The following is a 19088-nucleotide window of genomic DNA, read 5'->3' as shown; positions in this document are numbered from 1 at the left end:
TGCCTCTGGATGGAGACACCAGTGAGTGAGCCGCCATGGCCAACACCAAAACCTTCCAGCCAATTCCCAGTCCAGGCTGATGTCAAAACTGACTCATGGTCTATCAGTGCCAAGTTACTTTCTTCATTTCACATAGAACTATGCTAGTCAACCTTAAAAATGATCACAGCTTATGAGGCCAAAGTTGCAGAATGTACTCAAATCTTTCTTGCTCAAGATGTGAACTTTTTGCCAGTCTCACTGTCAGGAAGTCATGCCCAGCTCCCCCAAAGCCCAAAGGCTTTATTCGGAAAAGAAGCGGAGAACTCCCTTCTCTGTTCTCCCAGCACATCTTTTGGCTACGGTTAGTCTTCGGAAATAAACTTCAGCATCTGTTATTATTCTCAGTTGTTTTAGTGAACCTTTCCTGCTATATCCTTTCTGACTCATATTTTAAATTTATTTAAGATTTGGATCATTAAAGATGCCTCTCACTTCATTTAGGACCATTCTGTTCTTTTCCTGTAAGTTAACAAAGAAGTTCCCACCCACCAAAATGAAATTCATTAATCAGCCAGTTAAGCACCACCTCAACTGGTGGGTGGAGAACTGGTGACATCTGAAAAACGTCCCAAACCGCTAAAAAGGTCCAGTTCCAGCTTTGGATGTATCAGCTGGTTGAAAACCTGATAAGAACCACACCACAAAACTCGCTGGACCTGTGCTGGATGAACTTGTTTGGACAGTATTCTAGGAAAAGTCTGGACTTTCAAGCTTAATTTAAAGATCGTTTTATGTAAAAACAATACTTGCTCAGTTGAGTCACTGCTGAAAAATGTTTACAGAAGATTCTAAGATACAGCTATCTGGTCTAGACTGCTGGGGGTGGGGGATGGGGGGATGGGAGGAGGGCTAACTGCTGCTGCTAGGAAAGCAAGTGCTTGGTAACTCCAGTGTGGGAGACTTCACTGTCCCAAGGGGAGGGCAGACTTCACCTCCAGGAAAAACATCCCCAGGAAGCTTCCCACCTTCCTGTTGGCAAGGGTGCCCAAGGTCACGCTCCCTCTGGAGTGCAGGGCAGCCAACTGCACAGCATTCATCACAGCCCTCACCTGGGGCTTGAGGAGTCTCTCAGGAGGGCTGTGCAGGAAGCTTTCTTGGGGGGGAGGGTCACGAAGGCAGGGATAATCAGAGGCAACAACTTTCCCTTGTCCTAGGCTCAGTTTATGACTTAAACCCTGGTGCTTTAGTTGAATTTCCTTGGTGGCTCCTTTGCTATTTCCTCTGGCTCAAAGAATCTCCACAACACTCAAATCTATAAAACAGACCCTTCTGAAAGAAGAGGGCTTCGTGTTTTATTTCACACTCAGTTCCAGCTGATGAGATCATGCTCAGACTATTCTCAAGTTAGTTTCTAACAGCCCCATACAACGTTTCATAAAATGAGCTGAGGGGAAAAGCATTATTTCCCACACCTCGAACTTGCTGAAAGTCATTCCATCTGCATTCTACATGGTCCCTCATTTTGTAATACATGCCTTCACTCACAGCAGCTAAAATTATTTTTTAAAAAAAAGTTTAACTAAATACAGCCTTTCTATTAACTTCACACCCTGAACACAATTTTCCCAGCATCCCTCCAAACTGCATTGAGAGCTAGGGAGTAGCAGGACAATAAAGCACCAAGAACCATCACAGGACCTCGGCGTCAGAAGCCCTGGTGACAAAAACTTACATGACTATACCAGAGAAAGTCTGGAAACTTGTTTCTTGGAGGAAGTCATAAGAACAGACAGTCAAGGCTCTGAGGAGTGAACTGGGCAGGGAGGAAACAAGAAGAGAGGGGACTAACCAGGGACCCAGGCCATTCATCTGTGCTATGCTAGAACCCTACTGATCAATCAGTGCCAAAGGCAACTCCAAATCCAGTCTTTAACACAGGCTTGTGAAGCAGAACAATCTTATTGGAATAGTCCTAAAAACAGAAGTTTGTGATTCAGCCCCCTTTTCTTTAATGTACTTAAATATGGGCTGCTTTACTAACACACTAAATTATGAGTTCCAATGGAACTGCTGCCATTGCAGCAGTGACGGGTATAAACAACAATTGACTGTTAATGGCTGATATCCACTGGAAACAGTCACAAGTCCGGTTAGTAACTCTGTAGTTGCTCACTTATGTTCTCAAAAAAAAAGAGAGAATAAATGAGCTGGTAAATTTCAGCTAAGTTAATGAAGTAAAGTTGGCTTTTTGTCCCTCCAAGGACATTGAGTTCTGAATTTCCGCCCAGACTCTAAGGATGTTGCAGGGAAACAGCTCTTGCACCAAGATGTCACAGTGCTCAGCAACATCCCCAATACCAGCAACTCAACAAGAAAAGTCTGCAAGGGGAGGCGGTGTAAAATAGTGACAAACTCACACTGCACAACTTTTTTTTAAAATAAGTGTCGTTTTCTTTCTTTCCTCTTGAAGGAAATATAGGCAGTTAATTATATAGGTTTCTATAGAAATCTTTTTTCAAAAACAAAGTTGAGCCAAGGCATGGTGGCGCATGCCTCTAATCCCAACATTTGGGAGGCAGAGGTGGAAGGAACACCATGAATTCAAGGCCACCCTAAGGCTACTGAGTGAATTCCAGGACAGCCTGGGCTACAGCGAGACTTTACCTCAAAAACAAACAAAAAAAAGGCAGACATGGTGGCACACGCCTTTAATCCCAGTACTTGGGAGACAGAGGTAGGTGGATCACTGTGAGTTCGAGGCCACCCTGAGACTACATAGTGAATTCCAGGTCAGCCTGGACTAGAGTGAGACCCTACCTCAAAAGACAAAACTAAAAAGAAAAAAAGTTGAGGGCTGGCGAGATGGCTCAGCAGTTAAGGCAGTTGGCTTTAGAGCCCAAGGACCTGTGTTCAATTCCCCAGTACCCATGTACAGCCAGATGCACAAAGTAGCACATACATCTAGAATCTGTTAGCAGTGGCTAGAAGCCCTAGCATACCCACTCTCTGTCTCTTTTCTCTCTCTCTCTCTCTCTGCTTGCAAATAAATATTTTTTTTAAGTTGAGGACTACAGTGAGACCCTACCTCCAAAAAAAAAAAAAAAGAGTTGAGGGCAGGAAAGATGGCTCTGTAGTTAAGGCGCTTGCCTGGAAAGCCTAAGGACTCAGGTTCGATTCCCTACTACCCATGAAAAGCCAGGTGCACAAGGTGGTGCATGTGTCTGGAGTTCATTTGCTTTAGCTTGAGGCCCTAGAACACCCATTCTTTCTCTACCTGCTACTCTCTTTCTCTTAAACAAAGTTGAGGGCTGGGGAGATGGCTCAGTGATTAAAGGTGCTTTCTTGCAAAGGCTGCCAGCCTATGTTCGATTCCCCAGTGCTCACATAAAGTGGAATGCACCAAGTGGTGCCTGCATCTGGATGGAGTTCATCTGCAGTGACAGGAGACCCTGGAGTGCTCATACTCTTACTGTCTCTGTCTCAAATAAATAAAAATATTTTTTTTAATGAAAGATTTCAGGGCTGGAGGCATAGTTAAGCAGTTAAAGCACTTGCCTGCAAAGCCAAAGGACCCAAATTCAGTTCCTCAGAACCCACATAAGCCAGCTGCACAAGGTGGCACATACATCTAGAGTTCATTCACTGTGACTGGAGGCCCTGGTGTGCCCATTCTCTATCTGTCCACCCCCAAATAAATAAATAAAATTAAAATTAAAATGTTTTATAATTTATTTTTATTTCTTTATTTGTAAGCAGAGAGAAGAGAGACAGAGAGAGAGAGTGGGCACATCAGGGCCTGTAGCCACTGCAAACAAACTCCAGATACATATGCCCCTTGTGCATCCGGCTTACGTGGGTCCTGGGGAATCAAACTTGGGTCCTTTGGCTTTGCAGGCAAACACCTTAACCACTAAGCCATCTCCCCAGCCCAAAATTAAAATTTTAATTAAAAAAATGAAAGATTTCTTGGGAACCTCTTCCCCATCAAGCAGTCCACAGAGTAACTTTCCTGAAGACACAAAAACAAAAATGAATGAATGAACAAATGAAGGAATCTTGCATCACCTTTTCAAAATCTATTGTTAAAGAGATCTGCATTTGGGGCTGGAGAGATGGCTTAGCGGTTAAGGTGTTTGCCTGTGAAGCCTAAGGACTCTGGTTCAAGGTTCCTCAGGACCCAGATTAGCCAGATGCACAAGGGGGCACACACATCTGTAGTGGCTGGAGGCCCCGGCGTGCCATTCTCTATCTACCTCGTTCTCTCTGTTGCTCTCAAATAAATAAAAAAAGAGGTCTGCATTTGCTGGAAACGGAATGTAAAGACTTAGATAGACATCACCATCTTCCAAACCACTGGACACCTGTTGTTCACGCCCATGCCAGGATGTGCCTAGGAGTCGTCTCCATCTCTCAGCATAAGTCTTTAAATGTTCCTGGCCTGGCCTGGCCACACCACTGGAACCTCTGACCATTCCACCTCCTCCACACTGCCTGCAACCCGAGGGTCTCCCTCATTGCCAGTTGGACCACTCCACTGCTTCCTTTCTCTGTGAGACAATGCCCTGCCTGGCACTGGTCAGAACATCGTGTGCCTTAAAGGGTGGGTGGCTGCTGGTAGCTCACATAGACGTCAGAAAATGGATGGCATTGTCATTATGCCACCCTCCAGGAGAACTCTAAGTTCCTCCTCCTCTTTTTTTAAAAATATTTTTATTTATTTATTTGCATGTGGGGGAGAGAGAAAATGGGCACACCAGGGCTTCTAGATACTGCAAACATACTCCAGATGCATGAGCTACTTTGTGAATTTGGCCTTCCGTGGATACTAGGAAACTGAACCCAGGTCATTAGGCTTTGCAGGAAGGTGCCTTAACTGCTAAGCCATCCCTCCTCCTCCTCCTCTTGAAACAGGTGCCCGAAGGGTGTAGATGCTGCCCGCTGCCTTTCTCTCTTTCTAGTCCAGCTCCCCAGGCTCCTTACAGCACTCCACCCCCTTCCTCGCCTGACTGCTCCTGTCAGCACCACTCACCCCCCTGACCTTCCCAGCCTAAAATGTCCCCTTGGCCTCCCACCTCTAGTCAACATTCTCTACTGCCCCCTGGGCGAGCCCTCCTTCTCCCCAATGTGCTTGATATCGGTCAATATCACCACCGTACGCTGTGCGCGAGCATGGGAACTGCTGGTGTCCCTAAGCCTGGGCTTTGATGCTGACAGGCCAGGCACAAACCTCAGCACCCCGTGAAGGTGCTTTCTGCACCTCTCGAAAGCACTGCAGGACATGAGTCAGGCTCTCAGAGGAGCTGGCGTGCACCACATGCACAGCACTCCCGCGTGGACCCCAGGTTGGTACTGCTGGGCAAAGACCCCTTTGAGGTTGTGACCATGGAGAAGTAAGCTCCTTGGGGGTTGGGTGGCTCTTCTCCCCAGCCCTAGCACAGCGTAGTGTTGCACACAGCTCTGTCCGGTGGTCCTGAGGCAGAGCACGCCACACTTGTCTTCACCAATGAGTCAAAACATTAAGCGGGGACCGAGAAAATGCAACATAATAATCTGTTAACCCATACTAATAAAACTCACAGAGATGACGGGCAGGAGATCAAAGTCCAAGTCTCTTACTATTTCTTACCAGGAAAAACTACAACAGTCCAGGGAATGCAGTGAGTTGTTTTCAGTGAAATATAAACCATGGCCAAGATCCTAAAACAGGGTATGACATGACATCACACGTGCCTGTGCTTTGCATCAGACAGACAGCACGGCAAGAACCCCAATGCATCTAAGGAAGTTTCCAGGAATCCCCACAATGGCTGCAGACACAACTGTCCAAAGTGAGCCACTAACCACAGAAGGACTTTTATTCTGTCACAGGCCACTTGAGCAGGCAGAAGCCTCCCCTTCCACTGCCAGCCCCAGGCTGATTGGAAAGTACTCACTTCCCATCTGCTCTTCTTTCATGTGTCTCCTGGGTCCCTTTAGACCTGGCCTAACTGGCACCCAATGGTAGATGATTCTTCCTCCAGAATGTCACACTAGCCATTAGTATTTTTATTGCTCATCTGAGTCATTCAGCATGCCCTATCCCTAACCCCCAGAAGAGGTTTTGCCCCTAGCTCCAAAAGTCACAATGTTTAATTCTACTCTTGGCCCACCTTTAAAAACAACTGTAAGGTATACAAATGTACAATGCAGTCAGTTTAATGTTAGGACTGGTTATAGAGGGAAAGACTGGGACTTTAAAAGGAATTCACAAGTAAGAAGGTTCATGTTCTGCAACTGGGTGTGATGAGATAATAGCCACACTGATCCATCTGCTCTGTCCCCACCATGGCCCCATCTGGTGACCTCACTGATGAGCTCTCCCTCCGGTTATCCATCCATCAACTTCCACCCACGGGTCCAGCTATATGTCTCTTTTACCTCTCCCTCTGGGATCTCTCTGTCCCCCACATCTTCCCGGGATCTCTGTTCCCCACCCCAGTCTTCCTTCCCTTTCCTCCTCAACTTGGGTGTCTTTGTCCCCCAGTTCTCTGGGGTTCCCCTCAGTCCCTTCTCCTCTTCCTCCTTTTCTCCCTCCCCTTCCTGCTGGTTTCTCTCTTTTACCATTTGTCATCTATATCCACCTAACAAAGTTTTTATGGTGTGTATTAAGAAACAACTCAAGGACTGGGGAGATGGCTCAGCTGTTAAAAGCTGCTGGTCTAGGTTCAATTCCCCTGCCCTCATGTGTCCATTTTCTCAAATAATTTTTTTTTTAAAAAAAAGAAAGGACTCAAGAACCATTTTAGCTGGGCGTAGTGGCATATGCCTTTAATCCTAGCACTTGGGAGGCAGAGGTAGGAAGATCTCTGTGAGTTCAAGGCCAGCCTGAGACTACACAGTGAATTTCAGGTCAGCCTGGGCTATAGCGAGACCCTACCCTGAAAAACCAAGAGAGAGAGGGAGAGAGTGTGTGCCAGGCATGGTGGCACACACCTTTATTCCCAACACTTTGAAGGTAGAGGTAGGACCACCTTTATAAATTCAAGACCAGCCTGGGATTACAGAATGAGTTCCAGATCAGCCTGGACTACAGTGAGACCCTATCTTGGAAAAAAAAAAAAAAAAAAACAGGGCCAGAGAGATGGCTTAGTGGTTAAGGCACATGCCTGTGAAGCCCAAGGACCCAGGTTTGATTCTCCAGGTCCCATGTAAGCCAGATGCACATGGTGGCACATGCATTTGGAGTTTGTGTAGTGGCTAGAGGCCCTGGTATGCCCATTCTCTCACTCTCTCTCACACACTCTCTAATAAATAAATAAAAATAAAATCTTTTAAGCTGGGCATGATGGCACACACCTTTAATCCCAGCACTCAGGAGGCAGAGGTAGGAAGATCACGGTGAGTTGAAGGCCACCCTGAGACTACCTTGTGAATTCCAGGTCAGCCTGAGCTAGAATGAGACCCTACCTCAGAAAAATAAAATAAAATAAAATAAAATAAAATAAAATAAAATAAAAAATAAAATCTTTAGCAAAAAAAGAAAAAAACAAAACAAACAATTTAGACATACCAGTTCTCCTCACCTGAAGATGTGTACAAGGGGCTTCATTACTGTCTGCTTTCACAAGCTTACAGCTTTCCATTTAAAAAGAAAGAAAAGGGGGGCTAGAGAGATGGCTTAGTGGTTAAGGCGCTTGCCTGCAAAGCCAAAGGACCCAGGTTCAATTCTCCAGGACCACATAAGCCAGATGCACAAGGGGACACGTGCATCTGGAGTTCATTTACAGTGGCTAGAGGTCCTGGCATGCCCATTCTCTCTCTCTGTCTATCTCCCTCTCCCCTCTCTGCTTGCAAATAAATAATTAAAATTTAAAAAAAAATTTAAGTTAAAAAAAGAAAGAAAAGGACTGGAGACGTGGCTTAGCAGTTAAGGTGTTTGCTGACAAAGCCTAAGGATCTAGGTTCAATTCTCCAGGTCCCACATAAGCCAGATGTACAAGGTGGCGCATGCATCTGGAGTTTATTTGCAGTGGCTAGAGGCTCTGGCATGCCCATTCGCTCTCTCCAGCTCTCTAATAAATAAAAGTAAATCTTAAAAATAAATAAATAAAAAGAAAGAAAAGGAGCTGGAGAGATGGCTTAGTGGTTAAGGCACTGGCCTGTGAGACCGAAGGATCCAAGTTCAATTCCCCAGTACCCATGTAAGCCAGATGCACAAAGGGGCGCATGTGTTTGCGGTGCCTGGAGGCCCTGGTGTGCCCATTCTCTATCTGCTTCTCTCTCTCAAATAAATATTTTTTTAAAAAGAAAAGAAAAGAAAAAGAAAGAAAGAAAGAAAAGGCTGGGCATAGTAGTTCACGCCTACAATCACAACAGTTGGTAGGCTGAGGCAAGAGGACTGCTGAGAGTTCAAGGTCAACCTAGGCTACATGAGACGTTATCTCAAACAGAAAATAAACCTAAGCATTTATTTCATAGTTGTTGTTCGCCACTATTATTATGATTAGTTATGAAGGAAAAGCAAAATTCTTCCAATTTTGTGTTCCATCATCTTTTTATTTTTGGTTTTTCAAGGTAGGGTCTCACTCTAGCCCAGGCTGACCTGGAATTCACTATATAGTCTCAGGGTGGCCTTGAACTCACAGCAACTCTTCTACCTCTGCCTCCCGGGTGCTGGGATTAAAGGCGTGCACCACCACGCCTGGCCATCTTTCATTCTCGTGCACACATGCACGCACGCTCAAGATCCCCCTGCCTCAGGCTCCCCGTGCTGAGATTATAGTCATGGGTAACCACACGTGGCTTTGTCATATGTATTTAAAACGCACGTTTGTTTTTTTCCCTGTTTCCATTTCAGGTCAGTGATCACACAGGCAAGATTATGACTCAATTTCACAAGGTTCTATCCAGAACAGGACTTTAGTTTCTGAATGTCTAAGGCTGTGGGGAGAACTAAGATGTCAACAACTAAGAACCAGTGGGAGATTTTCTTTACAAATAAAATACTCATCACAGGACTAAGCAGAGGAAGAGAAGGTAATTTTCAGGTTAAACACAAGAACAGGTAGTATTAAGTACTATACATTTATCTTAAAAATTTGGAAACTAAGCCATGTGTGGTGGCTCAAGACAATAATCCTAGCACTCAGAACTCAGGAGTAGGCCGAGGTAGGATACTGCTGGGAGTTCCGGGCCAGCTTGGGCTACAGACTGAGTTCTAAGTCAGCCTGAGCTAGAGGGAGACTGCCTCAAAGCCAAAACAAAACAAAAACCTTGAAAACAACTAATAAGAAAAAGTACGGATGGGTCCAGCTCATTCTATGGAAAAGCCTCCACTCCTTACCTGCTCATGATAGCATCTTACGTGCACTTGCTCTCGCCCCGTACCAGGCTCTGGGCTAAACACTTCACATGATTCTCTCCATGTCAAGGTAGAAAGTACCTGCTGAGCCTCAAGTTCTGAGAACAAAGCAGCTTGAAGAGTGGAGTGCTCAAGAGTGCCTCGGAGCATGACTGGCCCTGGGGTGCGGACAACCAGCTCCAGGACTGCCTGCTTGCATATACATGCGAGATCAGGGGGCCGAGCAATGTCGGCAGGGGCTGGGAACTACCTGGATCTGAGGGCATCTCAGAAGGATCATAGGTTAGCAAAAACGAACACACTTGGCTTGACAGCTATCAAAGCAGTCAGTAGTGAGGCTTCTCATGGCTCTGGAATCGACCCATGGGCTGGGAAAAGGAAGTCTCCTGGACCTCAAGTACGGAAACGGAAGTGCAGACTTGTCACAGGAACTCAGGGATCTCCTTACTCTAACTTCCCAAGTGAACTGGGAGAGCATCCCTCTCCCTGGGGACCTCACAGAGTGGGCATGAGAATTCAGTGAGGATGTCATGATGTGTCTAGCGCCAAGCACTGTCACATCATAAAAATTCAAAACATAACTGGCCGGCAGGCTAAGAAGGAGAAAGCACCGCTGCAGATGTTTCTAAACAAGGCAAGTATGTAATGACCTCAGGACAGTATTTAGCAAGCACAGGCTCCCCGAAGCCTCGGGTCTAAAAGTGCGACTGGTGGTTCAACAGTTAAGGGCTGAGCAGCAGTTTCAAAGTGAGTTCTTCAAATAAATGGAGTTCAACAAGAGTTCACTTCACAGTCGGTAGTTTTGGATTCCACAGCACAGAACCATCGTGTCCACGCACACATGTGCAAATACAAACATAGGAGCCAATAAAGCACAATGAGAGAACTGGGTTCCACAGCCTTGTGTCCGTGTTCCTTCCACATCTCCAGGGGAGAGAATTTGTGCTCCAAGTGGACCAAAGACTGATGTTATCGTGCTGAATAGATACATCATTATCAACAGGTTGGAAAGCAAAATCCAATGTCAGAAATGCCGGGATATACACAAACTATTTCTAGAAGGACACAGTTTTCTTGAAGAAGAAAAGCACAGTGATTGGATAGGACAATGATAGAAGAGGAAACTACTTTTCATTAAATACCTTTTAGAATTTATTGCCAAGTATTTTTATGTTCACATAAAATATTTAATCCATGCTAGGCATCATGGCACATGCCTTTAATCCCAGCAACTCAGCAGGCTGAGGTGGGAGGATGGCTGTGGGTTTGAGGCCAGCCTGAGCTTACATATTAAATTCCAGGTCTGTCTGGTTTGAGCAAGACCCTACCTTGAAAAATCAAATATATACATATAAAAATTTCAAGGCTGGAGAGATGGCTCAGCAGTGAAAGACACTGGCTTGCAAAGCCTGCCTGTCTGGATTAAATTCCCCAGTAACCATGTAAAGCCAAATGCACAAAGTAGCACATGCATCTGGAGTTCATTTGCAGTGGCAGGAGGCCCTGGCCTGCCCATTCTCTCTGTCTCTCTGTCTGTCTGTCTGTATCTTTCTCTTTCTTGCAAGTAAATAAATAATTTTAAAAAATTCAATCTTACTGCTAAACATAATTATTTTACCAGTACTAGGTTCTAGAAGAGAAAGAGACTGTCCTTATTCCAACCATTTAGTTGAAGCATTTCTGAAGACAATATATTAAGATCCATCGTGGGCTCCATGGGAAATAACTGGCCACAGTAGCAGGACACAGAGTGGCTAAGAGTAGGATTCCTGGACTGAGCACTGCGGCACTGGCCCATCCCTGCTAGCCAGCAGATCGAGGCAGGATGATCCCAAGCTCAAGGCATATCTGGGCTACACAGTGAGTTGAAGGTCAGCCTGGGCAATTTAGCTAGGCTCAAGACCTTATCTCAAAATGAAACTTCAGGAAAAGGACTGGAATGGAGCTCAGTAATAGAGCACTTGCTTAGCATGGTGAAGCCTCTAGGTTCAAGCCTCAGTACTGAAAAAAAGGACAGAGGGCTCCCAGAGGCCAGACAGCACAAGTTCAAATCCAAGCACCACCAGTCACTACTTCTGTGACCACAAATGAGTCACCTAGCCTTTTGGTGCCTCCGTTTCCTCATCTACAAGACAGAATTACGGCCACATGACAAATCAGTTTATCAGAGCACTGAGTGCAGAAAGCGTGTGGCACAAGGCAGGCACACAACAGCTGCTGCTTTGACTGCTAGGAAGCAAGCACTTTCCAACAACGGAAAAGTTACTCAGTTCCTTCCCTGACCTGGGATGCCCAGGACGCGGGGTAGGTGTCAATGAACACTGACTGATTGGTTTAGGATGTCAGTAAAGATGGATTACTTTTCCAGATGTTGGCAATTGCTCTGCCCCAGAGATAAGCAGCACTTCCAGTCTTCAACAAACGATCACTGATGTTGGTTTGATTCTCTCAACCACAGAACAAGAATTCCACTGACTTTCACTAATTCAGTAAGAATATAGTGACATCTCCTCGGACGGACGAAACCTTATCGCACAGCAGCCGGCTGAGCTGGAATTTTTTTTCCCCAAGACTTGACAGTCAGCATTATAATCCATTTCAAGGCTGGAATAAGACTTTTGGGATTTGATTTATTTATTTTGCCCAAAGAAGAATTAAGCCAGGTAGTTATGCACCAGCTCTCAGTTTGCCCCAGGAAGACAAGCTGATGCTGAGGCAAAGTGTTCCTCCAGCTCTGCAGTCACAAAAGACCATTCATCTGGGTCCAGGCAGGGCAGCCGCCTGCAAATGGAGATGATAATGCCTAACACTAACTCATCACAGATGGGAGAATGTGCTCCGGATTGAGAGCAGCTTGGAAAAAATCAGCAGCGTATTAACTGAAGATGACTTTGGCTGCTCAGACACCAAATTCTGGGGACGTCCTCCCTCCTTGTAGGACTCTCTGAGCTCCTGCCATCTGCCTGAGCCTTCTGAGGGATCCAGTCCTGAAGTCCCCAGAGCCAAGGGGTACCATGTACAAAATTCATAACTTTATTTGTGTGGCTGGCACTTATGCCTGAGATGGGTATGGGAGCCCCATGCCTTGTCAAAAAGTGGACAAGGAAAGCCAGGGGTAGTGGAACATGCTTTTAATCCCAGCACTCAGGGAGGCTGAGGTAGGAGGATCACCATGAGTTCAAGGCCACCTTGAGACTACCTAATGAATTTCAGGTCAGCTGAGCTAGTGAGACCCCACCTCAAAACAAACAAACAAACAAACAAAACAGTTGATAAGGAAAGGAAAGCAGGGTAGAGAACTAAGAAGTTTGTTTCGCCTTCACTTCTAAAAGGGAAAAACATTACAATTTTGGAGTCTATAATAGAAATCTTTCTACTCCTCTTTGAAGTCCTAAAATACTCGGAGAAGCCCAAGCACCATCACACAGTCCTCAACACTCTCCCTCTACTGTTTCTCGTGTGGTCATCTTATTATACCAAACACTAAAGGAAAGAAGATAGCAATAAACAGAATTGGAGGAACTGGCGGAAAGGACACAAAAGTAACAGGCTCTAAGCTTACGGAAGGAAGGAAGGAAGGTACGTGACCGTCATGGTCCTCCCAGTTCTACGCTTTTGAGTGCCATGCAGCTTCTTTCTTCGAAGAAGTCTTAAGGCCTTTCCGTGGTCTGCAGAAAGGCTGGGGTGGAGTGGAGTGGGGGAGGGGAGGGATTCTGTATCCATAAATGGTAGAGCGGTTCCCTTCGTCACTTAATGGAAGCCCTGCGTTTTCACAACAGGATCGACCTTTCGGACACACCATCCCCAAAGAACGGCACAAAAGTCCACAACGTGGGCTCCCCAGGCCACTGGGCCTGCGGCTCGGGCTTCCTCCAACTTTCCGGCGGGAGGGCCGAGCCGCCCAGGAGGCCGCAGGGCGCGGGCTCTGGGAGCTGGCGCCCGCACGTCCCCAAGCAGCAGCGGGTGGAGGGACCGCGGGCGGGAGCCCCGCAGGCCCGCGCCCCGGCCAGCCCGGGCTTACCTTCCAGGTAGCAGCTGGAGGACGAGGACAGCCCCTTCTTGGATTTGCAGCCCACCAGCTTCAAGCAGATCTCCAACATGGTCCCGGCGCCCCGCCGCCACGCCGCCCAGCTAGCCCGCGCCCCGGGCCCAGGGCCCCGCCAGGCCGCGCTCACCGCCGCCCGGGCCCGCGTCCGCCCCGCGTCTCCGCCTAGCCCGGACGCGCGAGTTAACAAAGGCCAAGCCGGCGCCGCCAGCCGCCCCGCCCCGCCCCGCCTCGCCTTAACCCCCTCCTGGCCGCCGCCCGCAGCCAAGAGGAGCGAATTTCTGCTGTTCACAGGCCGACCTCGGCTTCGCCTCGGCGCCGGGATCTCCCGGGGCAGCTCGGCCCCCCTCCCATATCTGGGCAGGAGAGCGCACCCCACCGCGGCCGAAGACCCCCGAGCCTGGGTCAGGGGATCTGGAAGTGGAAATGAAAATTCCTCTGGAATTACCAATACTGGCCCCATTTCTATTCAGGGAGGACTGTGATTAAGCCTAAGGCAGTGGGTGTCTGAGGGAGACTTGGAACCCACAGGACAACCACAAAGATATGGAACACCATGATCAAACTACCCATTTGAACCTCGAAACGGTTGCAAACTGAAGAGTTGTGAGTTCCAGTGAGGGGAATCTGATCTCCACCATAAGCATTCTTCGTGGGCAGGAACTGCATCCCTTCCTGACCTCATGGTGAGTGCTATGGGGAAACCCGTTAAAACTCCATTTCATTGCTGGGCTGAGTTCAAATGTTTCCTAACTCTGGCTAGGTCTGGTCACCGACCAGACTATAACATAAAGTAACAATAATCACAGCAATGGGCTACTGGCACAAACTCAGAAATCTAAGTCAGTGGAAACAAGGCCTTACCACAGCCAATAATTTGATTAAAAGGTCAACTAAGTTCCAATGACAACAGGAAAGCAAACTTCGTAGCTAACTTTACCTAACAGGGAGAGCTTTAGTCTACATGCTCTAGAACTTGAGTAATCTGAGATGGATGGAGATGTTCCCACGTGCCAGCCCTTGGGAGAAGCACCCTGTGTGCCTTACCACAGCACATCAACACATCAGTTCTTTAAAGAAAATCAAATCCTGATATTGATTCTTCATGCAAAACAGTGGTGTTCAGAAAGGTCAAGCCTGAGATCCTACAGTGATCCCACTCAGCCCAGGTCTGCCAGGCTTCAAGGATCAGACTCCTGGCCAGTGGGCTAGGCTGCCCCTTCTCACCAAGAATCTGCCTTCCAGGGGCTGGAGAGATGGCTTACTGGTTAAGACATTTGCCTGCGAAACTCAAAGACCCAGATTCGATTCCCCGGGACCCACATAAGCCAGATGCACAAGGTGGTGCATGCGTCTAGAGTCTGCAGTGGCTGGAGGCCCTGTCATGCCCATTCTTTCTCTCTCTCACTCTCTCTCTTAAAATAAATAAATTAAAAAAAAAAATCTATCTTCCAAGTAGAGTAGAGCACTACATGGCTGTATCTTTGATCACGTGATGAAATTGGTTATGACCTGTTTCATGGAAAGCCTTGGTTAGGAGACTGTGGCTCCTTGCTAGCCCATCCTTATGATGCTAAAGGATATTGAGAACAAGACCTTTACTTAAATCTGCAAAAAACAGCAGTAAATTCAAGATTGAACTGGATGTGGCTAATATGTATGACAGAGGTTCTCAGCTGGGATGCCATTAACTTTCAGAGGTGTTCCATGAACTTCTGATCCATGTGTGAAATGGATTTGTATTGCAACTAACTGGACCTACTGCTCATGTCTGGTACCAAAGCATGCCTTGTGAGCACCCCAAGGTGGCCACTCAGGACCTCCTCTGTTGCTGACACCTGGAGACACAGGACTACTGGGGACCCCAGGTGATACTGGATACTTTCCAGATTCTGGGAGACCCTGTCTTTCCTCAAGAGAGCCTTCATGTAATGACTGCTAACTAGTGTTGTCTTGAACCTTTCAACCTCCACATGGATAGCCAAAAATAACAGTCAAAAGGGTGCCAACAACACAGACCAGCTAAATAATATAATATCTGTCTGTTCTGCTGCCATTGTGGGGAATTCAAAGGTCTTGGATCAGACTTTAATAAAGTCTGTCATTATATAGCATTTCAGATTAAAGGGTTATATTCAGATGGGCAGGTTAATGCCAAGAATTACACATTAATAAGCATTTTTGAAATTCTAACCATATCCTTGAATACTATCCATTAATACAAGTCCAGATATTCATTCACATGTGCAGTACTTCATACTGAGTTATACGTTTATTTCTGAAAGCTAATGAGTATTACTAGTACTCTGCTCTTGTGTCTACAATGACCTGATCCTCTTAAAGGTGTAATGTCTATAAACTGACCACATCTCTCATAACTTAGATGTGAAACTGTACCAACAGGTCTGGTAACACATGGCACCACATTGGACAGAACTATTCTTTTTCCGTATCTAGCTTTTATAAGATAGGAAAAGCACTGTGTCAAGCAAATAAATAGGAACCTCAATATTCTCACCAATGGAAAGGGGAAGAGGAGTTCCCCCAGTTTATCTAAAGCCTAAAAATCAGAAGGAAAATAAGAGGAGGCCAGGTGTGGTGGCGCATGCCTTTAATTCCAGCACCTGGGAGGCAGAGGTAGGAGGATGGCCAAGAGTTCGAGGCCACCCTGAGACTACATAGTAAATTCCAGGTCAGCCTGATCTAGCCTGAGACCCTACCTCAGAAAACAAAAACAAAACAAACAAACAAAAAAAAACAAGAGGGAAGGTAGAAACTCCAAGGAGTGGACATGTCTGCTGCTGTATTCCATGTGAAAAATGAACTGACTCTTAATGTGTACATGATACATGCAAAGCCTCTCTGCAGCCCTAGGAACCCTGCATAGGTGAACTGCACTCCATAGCCAGGAGACCCAGGGAGGGGCAAGAAGGGAAGTCCACACAGGTCAGAGACAGCAAGGTGGAAAGACCTTGAATGTTCCAAAAACAGCACAGTTTCCAAGTTAAGTGAAAGATAAGTAATATGACCATCACCCAAGTATAAAAGGAAAACCAAGAATGTGTGGCTGGGGAGATAACTCAGCTGTGAAAGATGATTGCTTGCAAAGACTGCTGGCCCAAGTTTAATTCACCAATGCACATGTAAAGCCAGATGCACAAAGTGGCACATACTTCTGGAGTTTGGTATGATAAAAGGTATGCCACAGTATTTCTCTTTCTCTCCACCCTCTCTTTCTCTTTCTGTTTGCAAACAAATGAAAAAAATTTTTGAGATAGGGAAGGAGGGAGGGAGGATGGGCATACCAGGACCTTCAGCCTGCTGCCAGCGAACTCCAAAGGTGTGTGCCCTCTTGTGGCACATTGCAACACTGCGTGCTTGTGTCTGGCTACATAGGACCTGGAGACTTGAACATGGGTCCTTAGGTTTTGCAGGCAAATGCCTTAACTGCTAAACCATCTCTACAGCCTGAAAATATATATTTTTTTTTCCGAAGGTAGGGTCTCACTCTAGTCCAGGCTGACCTGGAACTAACTCTGTAGTCCCAGGCTGACCTCCAGCTCACAGCAATTCTCCTACCTCTGCCTCCTGAGTGCTAGGATTAAAGGCGTGTGCCACCATGCCCAGCCGAAAATATTTTTTTAAAAATCAGTAACTATTGGGGAAATGTGTTGAAAAAAATAATGCAGGGAGTAGTTTTAGCCAGGTGTGTGGTGGCACACGTCTTTAATCTCAGCTCTCAGGAAGGAGGCAAAGGCAGGAGGATTGCTGTGAGCTGGAGGTCAGCCTGGGACTACAGAGTTAGTTCCAGGTCAGCCTGAGCTAGAGTGAGACCCTGCCTCAAAGGGGGAAAAAAAAAAAGTTTTAGGGCTAGAGAACTCACTCAGTGGTTAAAAACACTTGTTTGCAAAGCCTGACAGCCTGGGTTTGATTCCCCAGTACCCATGTAAATCTACATGCACAAAGTGTGGCTCATGCATCTGGAATTTGTTTGCAGTGGCAAGAGGCCCTAGTGCACCCATATTAATTCATTCATTCATCATTATTTTCTCTCCTTGTGAATAAATTTTTTAAAGTTTTTTTTTTTTTTTTTAAAAGCCAGGTGTGGTGCACACCTTTAATCCCAGCACTCGGAGGCAAAGGTAAGAGGATTGCTGTGACTTTGAAGTCAGCCTGGGACTACACTGAGTTCCATCCAGGTCAGTCTGGGATAGAGTGAGACTCTGCCTCAAAAAAACAACAAAATAGGAGCTGGGCATGGTGGCGCACGCCTATAATCCCAGCACTCGGGAGGCAGAGGTAGGAGGATTGCCATGAGTTCAAGGCCACCCTGAGATGACAGAGTTAATTCCAGGTCAGCCTGCACCAGGGTGAAATCCTACCTCGAAAAACCAAAAAAAAAAAAAAAAGAAAGAAAAAAGAAAAAAGAAAAGAAAGAAAAACCAACAAAATATATATAGGGCTGGAGAAACTGCTCAGTGGTTAAAGGTACTTGCTACAAAGCCTGCCAGCCCAGGTTCAATTACCCAGCACTCCATAAAGCTAGATGCACAAAGTGGCACATGCGTCTAGAGTTTGCAGTGGGTAAGAGGCCCTGGTGTGTCCATACACACTTAACACACTTGCTCTCTTTCTCTCACAAATAAGTAAATTAAATATATAGAGAGAATAGTTACAAATATATATAAGAAAAGGAGTGAAGCTGGGCATAGTGGTGCATGGCTTTACTCCCAGCACTTGGGAGGCAGAAGTAGGAGGATTGCTATGAGTTCAAGGACACCCTGAGACTACATAGTTAATTCCAGGTCAGCCTGGACTAGAGTGAGACCATATCTCAAAAAACAAAACAAAAAAAAAAAAAGAGTGAAAGTATGTCATTAAGGTGTGAGATCTGATCAATGTTTCTAGAAGCACGGTCCATAGACAGATTATATTGTCAATAACTTGGTTAGCCTGCTTACAATACACACTAGCCTACAGCATCAGAGTATGTGGGGCAGACGATTTTAAATTCCCTAGAGGATTACTGTGGGTATATAAGATATAAAACCACTGTTCTGGGAGAAGAGGAAAAGGTTTCTTCTTGTTTTCACCAGAAATAAGACACAGGAATGATCACATTTTAGAAATCTAAAATTGACTCATTTGAAAACAATTTCTGAATTTAAGAAATGTATAATATTAGAACAAGTTAACAAAATTTTTCTTCTCTAAAGATAAAAGATGGGATTTTTTTAAATTTTGGAGTTGAGTCCTCTTTGCCCCCCACCCTCCAAATGGGCAGGCACCCACCACAGCAGGAGACCAAGAGGAGGTACAATACAAGATATGGAAGCTCTACCCCCAGCAGTGAAACTGACATGAGGCCTGGCTGGAAACCCCAAGACCAGAAGACCTCAGGTCTGGCTGATCCCCTCACCATACTAACCCACTAGTCAGTAACTCCCGCAAACAAGCTCAGAGAACAGCCCATTCCTCTTGCTCAGCAGAACCTCATGGCTTCTCTGGCTATGTGGCTCCTGTATGTGTCCAACCGAAGGGTGAGAGACTTAAATGATCACAGCAACAATGGCAGTTTAGCCACTGTATCTGAATACATGGGTGTCCTTTTAAATTTCACAACCTTTCAACCAGATATGGCACTATTTGTTGGTCACAAGTCATAGATCACCAAGGCCTAGTGGCTGAGGCCTGGGCAAGCCAGGCAATGCAATAGAGTTT

The 19088-nt window shown here is 46.1% G+C and overlaps 1 protein-coding gene across 3 annotated transcripts in view; it reads right to left on the bottom strand.

Moving 5' to 3' along the window:
• The window catches only part of Abl1 (ABL proto-oncogene 1, non-receptor tyrosine kinase), a 177918-nt gene that overhangs the window by 38022 nt on the left and 120808 nt on the right, over positions 1-19088 (bottom strand). The window contains exon 1 of one of the 3 annotated variants that reach the window (XM_004671757.3): positions 13344-13470. The exons of 1 other annotated variant lie outside the window; for it this stretch is intronic. In XM_004671757.3, coding sequence (XP_004671814.2) covers positions 13344-13422 — 79 coding nt within the window. In that variant the 5' untranslated portion in view covers positions 13423-13470. Of the gene's footprint in view, positions 1-12884; positions 12992-13343; positions 13471-19088 lie in introns of those variants that run through there. One more of the 3 variants, XM_045142552.1, reaches the window with a different exon arrangement.

This window comes from Jaculus jaculus, chromosome 1 (assembly GCF_020740685.1).
Source record: "Jaculus jaculus isolate mJacJac1 chromosome 1, mJacJac1.mat.Y.cur, whole genome shotgun sequence".
Classification (NCBI taxonomy): domain Eukaryota; kingdom Metazoa; phylum Chordata; class Mammalia; order Rodentia; family Dipodidae; genus Jaculus; species Jaculus jaculus.
Note: the sequence above shows the minus strand (reverse complement) of the source record. Positions and strands in the feature narration are given on the sequence as shown.